At 42.7% G+C, this 18,251-nt stretch overlaps 1 protein-coding gene across 1 annotated transcript; it reads right to left on the bottom strand.

Moving 5' to 3' along the window:
- Positions 1 to 1,721: 1,721 nt before the first annotated feature.
- LOC122051496 (DEAD-box ATP-dependent RNA helicase 35-like) lies at positions 1,722 to 5,263 on the bottom strand. The gene is made up of 2 exons (XM_042612663.1): positions 4,204 to 5,263; positions 1,722 to 2,817 (listed from the first exon to the last, which is right to left on the bottom strand). Exons 1-2 carry the CDS (start codon positions 5,160 to 5,162, stop codon positions 1,953 to 1,955), a joined length of 1,824 nt encoding a protein of 607 aa, XP_042468597.1. The 5' UTR covers positions 5,163 to 5,263; the 3' UTR covers positions 1,722 to 1,952.
- Between the last annotated feature and the right edge of the window lie 12,988 nt (positions 5,264 to 18,251).

The following is an 18,251-nucleotide window of genomic DNA, read 5'->3' as shown; positions in this document are numbered from 1 at the left end:
ATTATAATACCTTCTTACAAAACTAACTCTACATAATAATAATAATAATAATAATAACTATTATTATTATTACTTAAACTTTACAATTTTTTACTTTTTCTTTTTCACATTTTCTTTATTTTTTGATGTTTTTACTTTTTTTTTCTTTGTTTTTTACGTTTTTTAATTTTTTTTTTATGCTTTTTTTTAAAGTTTTTTAATTTTTTCTTTTTTTTTTATGATTTTTATTTTATTTTTGTTTTTTAAAGTTTTTTATCTTTTAATTTTTTTTACGTTTTTACATTTTTTATTTTTTTACTTTTAAAATTTTTTTTTATGTTTTTATTTTTTTACGTTTTTACATTTTTTATTTTTTTTTACGTTTTTACATTTTTTTTAAAAAAATTTATGTTTTTTATTTTTTTACGTTTTTACATTTTTTTATGTTTTTATTTTTTTTTTTACGTTTTTATATTTTTATATTTTTTTACTTTTTTAAAAAAAATTTATGTTTTTATTTTTTTACGTTTTTATTATTTTTTTTTATGTTTTTATTTTTTTTACGTTTTTTTAATTGTTTTACGTTTTTACGTTTTTTTTAATTTTTTTTATCTTTTTATGTTTTTATTTTTTTACGTTTTTTTAAATTGTTTTACGTTTTTACGTTTTTTTATTTTTTTTATGTTTTTTATTTTTTTACGTTTTTTTAATTGTTTTACGTTTTTTTTTTATTTTTTTACGTTTTTTCTCTTTTTTAAATTTTTTTATTGTTACAATTTTTTATTTTTTTTAATTTTTTAACCTTTTTTTCTATTTTTTATTTTCTTACATTTTTAAATTATTTTTTACATTTTTTCAGTTTTTTCTATTTTGTTTTTTTATGTTTTTTTAATTTATTTATTTTATTTATTATATTTTTCATTTTTTTCTTTATATTTTTTTTCTTATATTTTTCTTTTATTCGAGTGTATTTTAGATAAAAAAAAATTCGTTAATTCCAGAATCAAAAAAATCTCAATTTTTCGATGTTTTTCGATTCCGAGTTATATGTCTTTGCTAACGTGTCGGACATAGAACATTACTCGCGAATTACGGATTATCTAAATCAAATAGGATTTTCATTGATAACTTTAGATGAATAATCGTAAATTAAACGCATCTTAATAGTTATATGTATAACCGGTGCGGTCTCAGGGATCCAGATACAGCCGTTAATTTAACTGTCAATTTAGATTGAGTCTTTGGATTGATATCTGGCTAAACAATTTGAGCAGAATTTTATCAATTTATCAATCCATTTTAACATAATCAATAGTGCACCAACTCCATGCTTTTGTGATTCCAAATAAGTTAAATGAAAACTCAACAGACTCATAGATTTGATCCATCTATATGGCAGCTTAAATTTTAAAATTTTAATTAATTATTTTTTTTAACAGGCTCATGAATTAACCCATTTTGGATTGGAGTTTTTTCAATCCGATAACATGGGGGCCAGTCCGCCCCGCCTCTGTGACAGCACTGCCCCCAACCCAAGGGCATATAAACAGTTTGCTAAAGACATTCTTCAAAATCTTTGTTGTGGATTTAATCAATCTTAAAGATTCTCAAACACACTTCAGATCTTATAAATGATGTGAAAGAGGACGAGCAGCCATTAGTCCTAATTATAATTAAAATCAACTATGTAAGTCCTATTGAAGTGAAGAACATGGCAGGAAAAGGAAAACACACAAAGGAAATCAACCAAACTATCTAAGATGTTCACGTAAATCCAGCATTTTCTGCGAAAGTTAGAACACAAGAGTGAGTTCAATCTGTAAGATTACAGCAACAAGTTGACAAAAAAAAATTACAAATCTAAAGGCATTTAGTCAGCACTGGTAGATAGACAGATAGTTCCTTCAAGAGCTGAATCAGTTTGATGTGCAACTGATGAGAGGTAGACACAACTACAAAGTCTGACAGAAAAATTACATCTCGCCCCTATAGCCTCCAGAACCAAAATAGTCTCTTCTTGAACCAGCAATGGCTATAGATTTCTGGTGCTCCAGCTTAGGGCAATCACGGATTCGATGGCCAAGGCCACCGCAATATGCACAACCCTTGACTCCACTAGCACTCGTGAGAACATCGCCGTCTTCCATCGGATCATTAAGTTCTGCCAATACTGGCGGAATCCTTTGCTTCGCCTCTTGCAGTAGGTGCTTCAAGTCGAGGAGTGTCGTCTCTGTTTGGTTTTTGTTTATGAACGTTGTCGCAATGCCTGTTTTTCCACACCTTCCCGTTCGTCCAATTCGATGTACGTAATTTTCAATTTCAGCTGGCATGTCGTAGTTTATTACATGTTGAATGTCAGGAAAATCAAGCCCCTTGGAAGCAACATCAGTGGCCACCAAAACATCCTTCTTGCCAGATTTAAAAGATGATATTGCATATTCTCTGTCTTCTTGATCCTTGCCGCCGTGGATAGCAACTGCTTCAACACCCTTATGAAGAAGATACTCGTGGATATCATCCACATCAGCTTTATTCTCACAAAAAACCAAGACCGGTGGTGGTGTCTTCTGGAGGCATTCAAGAAGATATACGAGTTTCGCTTCTTGTTTCACATATTCAACCTCTTGAATGACATCAAGGTTTGCTGCTCCGGCTCTTCCAACATTTACTATTACAGGTTTCACCAAAGCATTTTTTGCGAAGTTTTGTATCTTTGTTGGCATGGTGGCGGAAAAGAGTAAGGTTTGCCTTTGTGATTTAAAATGATCGAATACTTCCCTTATATCCTCCTCAAATCCCAAATCCACAAGTCTATCAGCCTCATCCAATGTCAAGTAACTGCAGTAAAAAATGATGTTAGAATCATCATAAATGTGAAATTGAAACAATTCCATATAACAATTGAAAATTGTATGGTTTTTTTTGGCATAATTAATGCAGTATCCTTTAAACTTGGTAATTTAACACTTCCCCAAAAGATACATCAGATCTATATAAATGAACTACATGGATGAGCAACAACATTTCTGCATCCACCAACAAGAGCACTATCCAAATACCACCAAATTCTAAAACAGGTTACTTTAAACACACTGAACAATCATACAAGGCAAATTAAATAAACTGTTATCTATATAAGATTAAGAGTGAAAAAGAACCCACACACCTAATGTTTTGGAGTGGTTAGAATTATGGTGGACTCGACATCATAATATCTGGTTACATGAGGCAGATTTGTTTTATAGTGGTAGGAATAGAGTACCTAGATTATAGTAAAGTAACAACCATCTCCAAAGTGGTGTTCAGAATCACATTAATGAAGATAATTAACCATATCTGGATTTCTTGTGTCCTGTGCTCATTAGACGACAAACTGAGCCTAAATTCTCCTTTTGTTAGTTGCAACTATGCAGGATGCTTTTCATCTATCTATACTTTGTTATTGCCCATTTCTGTCAATATTGTGAGAGTCAAGGTACTGCAAGATTCACTGATTAGATAAATGTCTACATTGCCTCCAAGGTATTCAAAGTTAGTTATTTTTGTTTACTTATTTTTGTTTCCTTTTCTTTACTGTAATTAGGGTTATATAATCAAAGGGAAAACAAACTAAACATACATGTAAAAAGTTGAGCTCCTTGGTCAGATTGGCATGCTTCACTAAACCGCTTAATTTCTGTTGGTATATGTGGAGATCTAGAATGTCTATTTCTTTGATTTGAATTGGATCATAATCACCAAATTGGAAAATGGCTAAAAGAAACTGTAATTACAATAAAATGTGGGTAGAAGATGATATTACAAGACTGATTTAGAGAGGCCACATGCTATGAGTGAGGGCTTATAGTCAGAAATGAATCCAATGATTCTACAAGGTGTAGGAAAGGGCATCTAAATCCCTATTTCCTCCAGCATAATCATCAGCATGAACAAGTTGTAGCTATGAATCACAACTATATTGTATGAGCTACATGTGTACTTGGATCGTTTCCCTTAATTAAACTATGTGTAATGTAATATTGTCTAATCCATTCATAAAAGGTTATCTTGTCTAATTCTTTCAGGATCCAAGTAGAAATATCAACACAAAAAGTGTATATTTTGTAGCAAATAACTTGAATAATCAAACAAGATGCTGTATTTTCAACTGAGTTTATTTTCACATATATCTTTACAAGATATATAATGAGTTAAAGCTATGTTGACATAGTAAAGGAATAGTACCTGCAGTTATCGAGATTCATCTTTTTCTTAGCAAGTAAATCTTTCAACCTCCCTGGAGTGGCGACAACAATATGCACCCCTTTCTTGATCACCTCAAGTTGCGACCTCATGTCGACACCGCCAATACATAACAACGGCCTCAGCTCTGGGTAGCCATGCTTCTTCAGAGGAAGAAGGAACTGCTCTACGACCTCATAAGTTTGACGAGCAAGCTCCCTCGAAGGGCACACCACGAGTCCAAATGGGCCCTCGCTGGGCACTATTGGCATCATAAGCTCCTCTTGCAGCGCTGTCATAATCAGAGGGAGCACAAAGACCAATGTTTTACCCGAACCAGTGAAGGCAATACCAATCATGTCTCGCCCCGACAGGATTACTGGAAGACCCTGCACCTGGATGGGGGTGGGCTGGAGGATCCCCTTTTCCTTCAGCTTCTGGAGGACAGGCTCCGGAAATCGCATATCGCGGAAGTTACTTATCGGGGCCGGCACGTCGTCGCCGTCAACAAGGATATGCCACTTGCGGCGGATGGCCTCGGCTTGAGCCGCAGACAACCGTCGGATAGCAAGGGGAGGCCTCCACCCAGTGGGCATCGGCTCGGTGTAGGTAATGCCCTTGGCGAGTTCACGGACAGACATAAGAGTCTTCCGGTCAGAGAGGTGCTCGATCATCTCCTTCTCCTGCTGGACGAGCTGCTCGGTAGGGCTGACCTCGGGGAGCTCACGCTTGAGCTGGGAGGCCTTGACGAGGAGGCTGGGTTTAGCCTCGGCGATCGGGGGGCGTGGATCGGAGGCAGGGTCATCGGATTGGGCGGCGACGGAGGAGGCGGATTGGCTCTTGCGCTGGAGAACCTTCAAAGCTTCCATAGCCCGGCGTTTGTGGACAGGTATGTAATCTTCATAGTCATCATCATCAGAGTTGTCCAGGCGTTCAGGTATGCGTTTTCCGGAGATCGCCATGGGCGAGCGGAGGGAGAGAGTGTCGGCGAGCGGGGAGAGAGAAGAGGGCAAGGTGTCGGCGAGCGAAGGGAGACAGAAGAAAAGAGGGCAAGGTGTCGGCTGTTTGGAAATTGAATACTCCCTGATCCACTTTTTATAACCGAAAAAATTCTGTTTTTTTTTGACCGAATTTTTTTTTTTAACCGAAAAAATTCTGTTTGGAAATTTTTTTTATAACCGAAAAAATTCTGTTTATAACAAATTTCCAAATAAAAAATAAAAAACCAAATAAATTTTAAAAATTACCTTATTTAACTATTTTAAATAAAATTAAATTCTTAATTAAATTTATTCTTTCGACGGTAAAAAAAAAATGATGGATTATGAATTGGAAGAAGGGAACATAAATATTTTTTATGATGACGTGCACGTTTGTAATATAATATATGAATTGGACTTTTACACTTGAGGGCTTTCTAGGTTTTCATAGCAAGGGCAAGTAGAGACAGAGACAAGAGGAGCAAGGGTTTCGATAGTTTCAGGGGAATCCAAAAGTGAGTACTGGAAAGAGCCCTAATCCATTCCCTTTCTTATCGAAAAAAATTCTAATAAAACCTTATTTTTCCTTATAACAATTTTTCAAATAAAATATAAAAATAAAAAATAAAAACCTAATAAATTATAAAATTACCATATTTAACCATTTTAAATAAAACTAAATTGTTAATTTAATTTATTATTTTGATAGCAAAAAAAACATGACCGACTATGAATGGAAAGAAGAGAGGATAAACTCTCTTTTACGAAGATTGTGCACACGTGTTGCGTTTGTAATATATGAATCAGCTTTTGCGTTGGAGGATCTTCTGGGCTTTCATAGCCCGGCATTTGTGGACAGGGATATAGTCTTTGTAGTCATCGTTGTCGTCCTGGTGTTCAGGTATGCTCTGTTTTCTGTTGGTGGAGGTCAGGATTAGAGGTGGGGTAGGAGAAGGTGGTCGGAGAGAAGGAGGATAAATCGTCGTTAGCAAGCGAAGACAGAGAGAAGAAGAGCAAGGGCAAGCGGAGGCAAAGAGAAGAGGAGCAAGGGATTATGCAGTTTTAGGGGAATCGGAAATTGAATACTCGAAAGAGACAAAATTCACCCCATTTCTTACTAAAAAAATTCCTAATAAAATCTTAATTTTCCTTATAATAATTTTTCAAATTAAAATAAAAAATAAATACCTAATAAATTATAAAAATTACCTTATTTAACCGTTTTAAATAAAATTAAATTTATAATTTTATTTATACTTTTAATAGTAAAAAAACATGACCGATTATGAATGGGAAGAAGAGAGAATAAACTCTATTTACGACGATTGTGTACACGTGTAGCGTTTGTAATATAATATATGAATCGGCTGTTGCACTAGAGGACCTTCAGGGCTTCTATAGACCAACGTTTGTGGATAGGGATGTAGTCTTTGTAATCATCGTCGTCTCGGCGTTCCGATTTGCTCCGTTTTCTATCGATGGAGGTCATGATTGGAGGTGAGGCATGAGAATGCGCCTGGAAATAAAGAAGATGAATCATCGTCAGCGAGCGGAGGTAGAGAGAATAGGAGTGAGGGTGAGTGGAGGTATAGAGAAGAGGAGCAGGGTTTCAACAGTTTCAGGAGAATCGGAAAGTGAATACTCGAAAGTGTCCTAATCAACCCCTATTCTTACAAAAAAAATTATAATAAAATCTTATTTTTTTCTTATGACAATTTTCCATATAAAAATAAAAAAAATGGAAATAAAAAACCTAAAAAATTATAAAAGTTACCTTATTTAAATATTTTAAATAAAATTGAATTCTTAATTAAATTTATTCTTTTGATGGAAAAAAAACATGGGCCATTATGAATAGGAAGAAGAGAGGATAAACTCTCTTTACCACGATGTGTACATGTGTTGCGTTTGTAATATAATATATAAATAAGCTTTTGTGCCAGAGGACCTTCAGTGCTTCCATAGCCCGACGTTTGTGGACAGGGATGTAGTTTTCATAGTCATCATCGTCCTGGCATTCAAGTATGCATCGTTTTCTGTCGGGGGAGGTTGCCATAAGCGAGCAGAGGAGGCAGAGAGAAAGAAGAGAGCAAGGTATCAGCGTTTAGAAATTGGAAATTGAATACTCGAGCCCTAATCCACACTTTTATTATCGAAAAAATTCCTAACAGATTTCTAAATAAAAATAAAAAATAAAAAACCTAATAAATTATAAAAATTACCTTATTTAATAATTTTAAATAATTCATTCTTTTGATAGTAAAAAAACATTACCGATTGAATCAGAAGAAGAGAACATAACAACACATATTTTTTATATAAAACAACCAGAGAAATTACTGATGAGAAAAATTTTCCATAATACATTGTAGCTGAGTCTCGAACTCTATATTCCTAATTAACTTATAATAAAAATTTTCAATAATACGTCGTAGCTGAATCTCGAACTCTAGATTTTTGATTGAATAATGAGAAAAATTCTCAATAATGCAACACAGCTGAGTCTCGAAATCTAAATAACTAGTTGATTAATGAGAAAAATTTATAATAATATATCGCAACTGAGTTTTGAACTCTAAACCCCTGATTAATGCATTTGTGGAAATTACTAATAAACTATGAAATCATTTTCAATGTGAAAAATAAAAAGGACATTAACGTAATTTAATTTTGAGCTTCACCGAATTAATTGAGACTTAGTAATGGGTCAAGATGCTTAGTAAAAAATAGTGAGATAAAGATGTCTAATTTAATCAACAAATCTTAATTGTTAATACTTAATAGTTAATAAACTATTTTTAAACAATCCTCCATAAAATTTATATATATATATATAATCTTATTTGAGTGATGAGTCGCTGGTCGCTAGGGACGCGACGCTCTCGTTGACTCTGCGTGGCCCTCTGAGTGACGTTGACCTCCGGCGAGAACCTGCAAGCACAAAACTGAGCCGGGAAGGGGTTCCCGGCAACGACCCTCCGACGCTCAAGTCAGCTCCTGGCGATAAGAAATCGAAATAGAGTGACAAGAACTGTAGCTACAGTAATCAATAGCGCATCCCTCCGTTGGAGTCTGGAGGCCCTTATATAGGGCTTATTAGGGGCGTGCACACGCTCCCCGAGGCATGCACACCCCTCAAAGTATACCTGGAATGGGCGTGTCAGAAAAGCGCGTCTGTCTCCATACCTCAATAGCACGAGCATATCTCTGACGTGACAGTGGAAGCTTTCACCGTACGATTCTCTGTCTGATCATGCCACGGACTCTGCTGTTGACCATGCCTCCTATCGACGGAACGGGTCTCTAGAAAGATACCACTAACCACTCTTTGTCCTTTACCAGTCTGCGCGGGAGGGTCGATCAGCCAACACCCTCCCTGGGCCGAGTGGAGGTCACCTCGGCTAGCGGCCTCCTGAAGGATGTCCGCTCGGTCGGTTGTTTTTGTAGGACCGATGCGGCCGGCTAGAAGGGGGGGTTGAATAGCCCTGAGTAAAACACAACCCTTTCTCGGACAATTAAGCTAACACTTGAAAAAGAATAGATTAAGCAGAAAATAAAGCATAAAAACGAGGCACCGGTTTTGACTTGGTTACAACCGGGGAGGTTGTTAATCCAAGGAAGATTGTTGCACTAAAAACTCCTTCAGGCGGAGAAGCCTCGTTTACAGCAGTGTAGGCACAAAAAGAAAGAAGCTAATCAAAGAAATGGAAGCACACAAGTGTTGTTTACAATTTCTGAACTGATTTAAAGCTTCTGGACCAAGGCTGTATTTATAGCCTTGGTCGGGGCGCCTGGAAAGGTTCCGGGCGCCCTGGGGGGGATAAAATTTATCCCCCAACGTTCAGATCGAGATAATTCTCGATCTGGTCAACATTCTTGTTCCGGCGCCGGAAGGTTCCGGCGCCGGATGGGTCCGGGCGCCCCGGAGCCCAAAGTCAACATAGTTGACTTTTTCATCCGGGACCGCTTCTCTGGTTCTCCCTCCTTGGTCCGGTTCTTCTCCTCCAGATCCGCTCGCTTGGGTGATCTCTGCCATCCGGAAAAGGGCTCACCCGAACCCAACTTCCGGTCTTCTCGAGCGTGCTTCCCTCCGGCTTCTCGTCCCTCGGAATTGCCGCGTGTTTCCTTCTCGTCCGCCAGCGTACTCATCCGCAGTCTTCGTCCCTCGGTCGTCGACCTTCTCGCTAGCTGCGTCTCTTGCTCCCCGAGCAATCTTCCGCTCCGGCTTTCGTCCCTCGAAAACACCGCGCGGTAGCACCTCGTCCCTCGGACGCACAGCGTGCCGTCCTTCTCGCTAGCTGCGTCTTCCACTCGAGTACCTGTGTTCCTAAGCTCCTGCACACTTAGACACAAGGTTAAATACACAGGACCTAACTTAACTTGTTGATCACACCAAAATAACCTTGGGGTTCCAACAATCTCCCCCTTTTTGGTGTGATCAACCCAAGTTAAGCTAGGGTTAAAATATACATAAAATTGAATTAAGTAAATTAACTTAAATTGCAATTTAAGTGCAAAAAGATAGAAAAAAAATTAAATTCTATCTACCTCCCCCTAGACTTATACTTTCCCTTCTCCCCCTTTGATCACAAAAAAATGGGGTTCCAAGAAAAATAATCTAAGGGTTAAAGACTTAGAAAAAATATTTCAAAAAAAATCTAAGTTTTTAAGAAATTTAGAAAATTTTTCTAAGTAATTAAAGCTGAGATTTCTAGTTTCAAAAAAAATTCTTAACTTAGAAAAATAATTTTTGAGAATATAAAAAATTCTAAGTAGGTAAATTGAAATAAAATGTTTTGAATAACCTTTTTCAAGCACTAATTAATTCTTGTATTAATGCTTCATTAGTAAGTTAATTAAACATTTATTTCAATATTTTGGCTTCCAGGTCGTGGCGAGGCACTAGGCCTTCTTGGTTATTGGGGCAACAACCACTTCCTTAGACAAAGCCTCATAAAGAAATTCTTTATTTAATTTTCTCACTTAAAGCGCTAATTTTACTTTTAAAATTAATTTAAGCATGATTTAGGAACCCAATATAGGTTCCAACCTACTGGATTAACTAAAAAGTTTTTAGGGACATATTTTCTAGAGATATTTTTAATTTGTCCCTGGTGATATCTATAATACTAATTCAAATTATTGAACCTTCTAAAATTGGTTTTAGATGAGCAAGCAGAGTTTTTCAAATTTTCTACTTGAAAAATTAAATTTTGAATTTCTAATTTTAATTTTTCATTTTCTAAATTTGATTTATCTAGTATTTCTAACGGACAAGATGTAGCTAATATTGCTTTTAAATTTTTATTTTCATTTTCTAATTTGCAGCAATCTTTTGTTAAAATTTTAATGAATTTAAACATTTTATCAGGAGGAAGAGATCGTACCTCACTTACCTTGTCGATCTCGTTGTCGGTTTCTCCCCCTAACCTGCTGCTCTTTTCGGACGTGGCTCCCCCTTCATCGATGCTTTCGATGCTCATTTCGGAAGAGCTTGACTCACAGTCGTCGTCTTGATGACTCGCCATTAACGCGAGCCCGGAGAACTCCTCGACTTTCGATTCCGACGACGTATCGTCCCACGTCGCTTTTAGGGCCTTGCGCTTTTGGATAGGCTTCTTACCCTTGTCCTTCCCATTGTTCTTCAGTTTAGGGCAATTGTCCTTGACGTGCCCTTCTTCATCGCAATGGTAGCAGCGGATGGTTCTTTTCTTTCTTCCCTGCGGATGGTTAGATTTCCTAGATTTACAAATATTTTTAAATCGTCTTACCATCATTACCATTTCCTCGTCGTCGAGAGAAGATTCTAACTCAGGTTCGTCTCTCGAAGCTTTAAGGGCGACATTATTCTTGGGCTCCTTCGGACCTGCACATCTTGACTCATGCACTTCAAAAGTTGAAAATAATTCGTCTAATGAAATTTTTTCTAGATCTTTTGAAATGTAAAAGGCATCTACTAGTGATGCCCATTTTGAGTTTCTAGGAAAGGAATTTAGGGCATACCTTAGCGAATCTCGGTTACTTACCTCTTCTCCGAGATTCGTAAGTCTGGTGATGAGTTCCTGAATCCTCGAGTGTAGATGTGCAATTGTTTCACCTTCTTCAAATCGGAGGTTTGTAAGCTGGTTACGAAGTAAATCCTGTCTTGCAAGTTTGGCTTCGGATGTTCCTTCGTGTAACTCAAGGAATTTATCCCAAAGCTCCTTTGCCGAGTTGTAGGTACCGACTCGATTGACTTCTTGTGTTGGAAGTACACTTAGCAGATGAAATTCTGCTTTCTTGTTTGCCACGTGGTCAGCCTGCTCCTTCTTTGACCATTGATTTCTTGCTTTGCCCTCTGGTGCTTCATAGCCAAATTCCATTGTTAGTAATAAATCATAATCTGTTTCAAGAAATACCTCCATTCGCTTTTTCCAGCTAGCGAAGTCCCCTTCGAATTTTGGTGCGTGGATGTTGGATCCGGCCATCTTGTTGCTTCGTTCGGCGGTTAGTCCTCCTGAAGCGCCTCGGCTCTGATACCACTTGTAGGACCGTTGGGCCGGTTAGAAGGGGGGGTTGAATAGCCCTGAGTAAAACACAACCCTTTCTCGGACAATTAAGCTAACACTTGAAAAAGAATAGATTAAGCAGAAAATAAAGCATAAAAACGAGGCACCGGTTTTGACTTGGTTACAACCGGGGAGGTTGTTAATCCAAGGAAGATCTGGTCCGGGTCTTTTTGCTCCGGATCCGCTCGTTTGGGTGATCTCTGCCTTCCGGAAAAGGGCTCACCCGAACCCAACTTCCGGTCTTCTCGAGCGTGCTTCCCTCCGGCTTCTCGTCCCTCGGAATTGCCGCGTGTTTCCTTCTCGTCCGCCAGCGTACTCATCCGCAGTCTTCGTCCCTCGGTCGTCGACCTTCTCGCTAGCTGCGTCTCTTGCTCCCCGAGCAATCTTCCGCTCCGGCTTTCGTCCCTCGGAACCACCGCGCCTCGTCCCTCGGACGCACAGCGTGCCGTCCTTCTCGCTAGCTGCGTCTTCCACTCGAGTACCTGTGTTCCTAAGCTCCTGCACACTTAGACACAAGGTTAAATACACAGGACCTAACTTAACTTGTTGATCACACCAAAACAACCTTGGGGTTCCAACAGTTTTATGTCCGAGTTCACTATTCCAGGCGAGTGATCTCTAACTGCAGGACTAATGCCTCGTCTGTCGTCAGCCGAGCGGGATGACCGCTCGACCATTATTCTTTCCCGTTTTGCTTTAAGAGCGTCGGAAGCTCGACGTCGAGCCGAGTTGTCGAGATGCTGGGTTGGCTCTTCCTCCCGCCGATCGGGCACCTACAGGGTGTCGTCCGGTCGAGTGCCTACAAGGTGTTGACCGGTTGGGCGCCTATAGGGTGTTGACCACCTTGACCTCCTGCTGGACGGACTCCCTCCCCCGTTTACCCACTGCATCACATGCCTTCTCTTCAAGTCTAGTCGAAGGAGGCTGAAAGTCCGACTAACTGGACGAATGACTTGGCGAGTAGTCGGTCGATCGGCTAATAGACGGGTTGGATCCCGCTCAGTTCCTGTAGGATTGTTCTTCTCTGGTCGTGGCTTTGTGTCTTTATGCTTAGTATCTCGGATACGTTTCCCCGCCGATTTCGAAGGGGTGTGAGCCGGTCAGCTAATGCTGACGTTGTCCGAATCTCCTCGTGATGCGTACAGATCAGTTTCATTAAGGATAAACACGCGCTCATTAAATGCTAACCTGTGGGACGACGCCACGTGTCGCTGGCACAGTCGTCGAACGTCCGAGGTGACAGCTGCTGATGTGACGTTTGGCGGTTCGAATTCAACGGTCGGATGTGCGCTTTGATTTTTGCGACCTAGATCGGATGGCCCTGATCAGCCGCGCCTATCTTTATAAGGCCTCAGCACTGCCGCTTTCTTCTCCGCGTTCTACTTCTGCTCTCCGATCATTTGCTCCGGCAACTTTGTTTGCTTCCAGTGTTCCGTTCCAGCGTTCCAGCGATTCTCAGCTTTCTTCTCCAGCACTCCATTTTCCTGTAAGCTCTAATATTCTATTTCTTTTTCTCCTGGTCTTTACCGATTTACGGCGCTCCGTCGCCTCTCTTCGATCCTTTTTTGCTTTTTCGTCGAATTCCCTAGCGAATCCCTCTGTTTCTGTTTTCCGACTATGGCCAGTTCCTCCTAGCCAGTCGACCTGGCCCCTGGTCCTTTGTACACCACCATAGAGACCAGGTTTGATACGGGTGACTCGGCACATCTCATAAATGCTTTTGACCTTCCGTCGACCACGAAATTGTCTTGGCCGGACCGTCTAATTGGCCACATAACCTGTCGACCGACACTATTTGTTTCTTTCGAGACCAGTTTGTGGCCGACCTTCGATTTCCCATCCACCCGTTCATTACCGAAGTTTGCAATTTCTTTCACATCCCGCTCCCCCAGCTCGTTCCCAATTCCTTTTGCTTGTTATGTGGTGTAGTTGTGCTATTCAAAGTGCACAACATCCCCGCTGACCCCTCAGGTCTTCCACTACTTCTACTACCCTAAACAGTCCGAGCTGGGCACCTACCTATTTCAATCTCGCATTGGCCTAGTCTTCTTCGACAAGATTCCCACCTCCAACAAGCACTGGAAGGAGTATTTCTTCTACATCAGACCCCCTGAGCGTCCAAGCTTCCGGACTAAGTGGCAGGTCAGACTTCCCCTTTAGTCGGATTTGAAGAAGTACAAGACACGGCCGGACTATCTTCATGCCGCCAATATGCTGGTCGGCCTGAAATTCGATATTCACAAATTGCTCCCAGAGGGCGTACTATACATCATTGGGCTGAGTCCGAGCCGAGTTCAGCTCCTGAGTAGCCTAGGTACAAGATTTTTTTATTCCCCTTCCTTTGAGTCTAACTAATTCTGTTCTTCTTTTGTAGCTGACATCATGATGCGCGCCCGAGCTGTCGGGATAATGAAGGCCAAGCAGGCCGAGATCGAGGCAGATGCCGCCAAGGAGATGGAGCGGCTCGGCTTGACCCCGGTCGGCTCACAAGAGGGCACGGCTGGGGAAACTGCCACAGCTAGAGAGAACACAACTGCGGGTGATGAGACCGCCGAGCGGACCCCCAGCATGGGTGTGGCAACCGAGCCAGGCTCAGTTCACGATGTGTCGCCCGTCATTCCCACTGAGGGATCGGGATCCTCAGGCGATGAAGTTCCGCTATCCCGCAAGAGGCGCCGAGCCGACGTGCCCTCCCAGTCCGCCACGTCCGTTGTGCAAACTTCTGCGGGAGGCATCCCATCTACAGCCGCCACAACAGTGGAGGCTACCTCCTCTGATCGGACCCCATCTGTGGCCGAGCTGTAGGAGCCACTTCCCGTGCAGCCACTCGCCTCCCTTCCTCCGGCTGGGAGGAGGATAACTCGCTCAGCCATTCATCCCATTCGTACTACCCAGCCCTTCGGTCCGGTTGCCTCTGCCCAATTAGCGCCGAGCGGGAGACGATTCGTCACTGTTACCCTTCGTCTACCGACTGAGGATCTTCGCTCGCTGAGCGATCCGGCCGAATCTCCCCAACATCAAGTCTACATCCGGGGTCGGCTCGGCCGTGTATGGGAGGAGGCGAGGGCTTGAGCAGCCATGAAACCCCCAGGCACGTTGGCCGACAACAATCTGGAGATGTCCACCGGGGTTAGTACTTTTGGTTATCACTTCATAAGTTATCTCCGATTGACACTAATATTCGCTTTGCAGTACTGGGTGGAAAGTATCGTCATGTGCCAGCGGCTGGCACAGGTGGAGGATGAGCTGAAGAAGCTCAAACTTTCGGGGGAAGGTTCTTCTTCCCGGGGGCCATCACCCGCTCGGTTGAAGGCAGAGCTGGAGAAGGCCCAACAACTTCTGACGGAGGAGCAGCAGAAGTCGGTCGAACAGGCCAGTAGGCTGAGTCAGATCAAGGTTCAATTGAAGACCTACGATAGGAAGCTGGAGTTGGCCTCCACGAGGAAGCAACGGGCTATCGCCGACCTGGAAGAAAAGAACAAGGAAGCTAGGCGACTGGCTGAGAAGCTGAAGAAAGCGAAGAACTCCTTGGTTGCTGAGCGGGAGAGCCGCTCGGCCAAGGAGACTGAACTACAAGGCCACGTGAAGCGCCTTGAAGATGAGCTGCTGGCGTCGCGTGCTGCTTTAAAGACCTATCAGGAGGCTGAGCTGGTTTGCTTTGTTGCCATGAAGCATCAATACCTCTGCTCGGAGCCCTTTATGGAGAAGGCGACAGACCGTATCGTCCATTCGTTTGAACTGGCCATTACCGCCATGCTCGCTCAATTGAAGACGAACGACCACCTCTCTGAAGGTTTTTCCGACCGGATGTCAACCGAGTCCAACTCCTGGAGGATATCCCCAACGAGACCTTTGAATATATCGAGTGAGCGAGGAGCCGCTATTTTTAAAAGCCTTGTTTTTTGTAAGCCTTAATGGTCTTCCTACCATTCGACAATGTCTATGAATGAAACCTTGTCTTTTTCATATGCTGTCAGCTTGCTATGTATGTGGTCGCGTAGTCCCGATCGGCAATGACACCCAGGATATTATTGAAAGATTCTCTTGGGATTATACCTCTGAGGTATAGAATCGCTGCATGACTTCAGCTTTAGTGTCTATGTTAGACGATTTTTTAAGGCCGGGGTTTAACATCGCCGCTCGACGGTCTCCCAGGTGGGCTATTTATAGTCGTCGCGTCGACTTTGGGGTTTAACGTTGCCGCTCCGACCCTGGGGTTTATAGTCGCCGCTCGACTCTTGGGTTTAATGTCGCCGCTCGACGGTCTTCAAGGCGGAGTATTTATGGTCGTCGCTCCGACCCTAGGGTTTATAGTCACCGCTCGACTCTTGGGTTTAACGTCTCCACTCGGCGGTCTTCTGAGCGGGACTTTTATAGTTATCGCGTCGACTCTGGGGTTTAACGTCGCCGCTCGACGGTCTTCCGAGCGAGGTTTTTATAGTCGCCGCGTTGACTCTAGGGTTTAACGTCGCCGCTCGACGGTCTTCCGAGTGGGGTTTTTATAATCGCCGCGTTGACTCTGGGGTTGAACATCGCCACTCGACGGTCTTCCGAGCAGGGTTTTTATAGTTGCCGCATCGACTCTAGGGTTTAACGTTGCTGCTCGACGGTCTTCAAGGCGGAGTATTTATGGTCGCTGCTCCGACCTTGGAGTTTATAGTCACCGCTCAACTCTTGGGTTTAACGTCGCCGCTTGACGGTCTTCAAGACGGAGTATTTATGGTCACTGCTTCGACCCTGGGGTTTATAGTCGTCGCTTGACTCTTGAGTTTAACGTCTCCGCTCGACGGTCTTCTGAGCGGGGTTTTTATAGTCGCCGCGTCGACTCTGGGGTTTAACGTCGCCGCTCGACGGTCTTCCGAGCGGGGTTTTTATAGTCGTCGCGTTGACTCTGGGGTTTAACGTCGCCGCTCGACGGTCTTCTAAGCGGGGTTTTTATAGTCGCCGCGTCGACTCTAGGGTTTAACGTCGCCGCTCGATGGTCTTCCGAGCAGGGTTTTTATAGTTGCCGCGTCGACTCTAGAGTTTAACGTTGCTGCTCGACGGTCTTCAAGGCGGAGTATTTATGGTCGCTGCTCCGACCTTGGGGTTTATAGTCACCGCTCAACTCTTGGGTTTAACGTCGCCGCTCGACGGTCTTCAAGGCGGAGTATTTATGGTCACTGCTTCGACCCTGGGGTTTATAGTCACCGCTCGACTCTTGGGTTTAACGTCGCCGCTCGACGGTCTTCTGAGCGAGGTTTTTATAGTCGCCGCGTCGACTCTGGGGTTTAACGTCGCCGCTTGACGGTCTGGTGAGATATTGAGGACTGGACGTTCGGCGATAAAGTCAGCGAACATTGCGCTTTTGGTTTTCAGCCTGTAATGAAAAGGCGCAGGAGAATGCAAAGGTACAAGATATTAGTTACATTATTGCACCTTTCATCCAGCTCGGTATGGCTGCAGGTCGTTAGCACTCCACGGCCACTCTAGTCGCCGCTCGTTCTTGTCTTCCAGATAATATGCCCCCGGGCAGAGCTTTTCCACAACCTTGAATGGTTCAACCCATGGGGCCTCCAGTTTGGTGACGTCGCCGACCGACTTGATTTTCTTCCAAATGAAGTCTCCGACCTGAAATGATCTGGGTACCACCCGCCTGTTGTAGTTCTATTTCATTCTTTGTCGATACGCCATCAACCGGACGGCTGCCTTGGCTCGCGTTTCGTCCACCAGGTCTAGCTCCAATTGCCTTCGTTCGGCGTTGTCCTCACTATAGCGTCAGATCCGGTTGGACTCTATTCCGACTTCGACCGGTACGATGGCTTCTCCTCCGTATACCAAGTGGAATGGGGTGACCCCCGCCCCTTCCTTAGGCGTTGTGCGGATCGCCCACAATACAGCCGACAGCTCATCCACCCAGCTTCCCCCTTCATGATCGAGCCGAGCTCGTAGAATCCGTAAGATTTCCTGATTCTCTACCTCGACTTGCCTGTTACTCTACGTGTATGCAACAGAGGTGAAGGCTTGTTGTATACCATACCCCCTCGCACAATTCCTTTAGTTGCTGACCTGAGAACTGCCTCCCGTTGTCCGAAATGAGCCGACGGGGAATACCAAACCGACAGATGATATGCTTCCAGATGAACTTCATGACCATCTGCTTAGTTATCTTCGTTAACGGCTTAGCCTCGACCCACTTGGAGAAATAATCGACCGCCACCAGTAAGAATTTTCACTGCCCGGGTGCCATAGGAAACGATGCTACGATGTCCATACCCCATTGGTCGAACGGGCAGGACACGGTGGAGGACTTCATCTCTTCCGTCGGTTGATGCGAGAAGCTATGGTATTTTTGGCATGATAGGCACATGCTGACTATCCGAGCGGCGTCTTCTTGGAGTGTCGGCTAAAAGTACTCGGCTAAAAGGACTTTTCTTGCTAATGAGCGACCGCCTGGATGTCCTTCGCAGGACCCTTGATGCACCTCTTGTAATACATAGTCGACATCTTCCGGACTAACGCACTTAAGTAAAGGCCTGGAGAA

Source organism: Zingiber officinale, chromosome 3A (assembly GCF_018446385.1).
Source record: "Zingiber officinale cultivar Zhangliang chromosome 3A, Zo_v1.1, whole genome shotgun sequence".
NCBI classification, from domain to species: domain Eukaryota; kingdom Viridiplantae; phylum Streptophyta; class Magnoliopsida; order Zingiberales; family Zingiberaceae; genus Zingiber; species Zingiber officinale.
This window is presented reverse-complemented; position numbering and strand designations above follow the sequence as displayed.

What these genes read in the sequence shown, in the direction of transcription:
- LOC122051496 (XM_042612663.1), bottom strand. Translation starts at nt 5,162, where the DNA reads ATGGCGATCTCCGGAAAACGCATACCTGAACGCCTGGACAACTCTGAT. An exon ending in ATGAATCTCGATAACTGCAG is followed by an intron (nt 2,818 to 4,203) that starts GTACTATTCCTT and finishes TTTTTACTGCAG; the next exon opens with TTACTTGACATTGGATGAGG.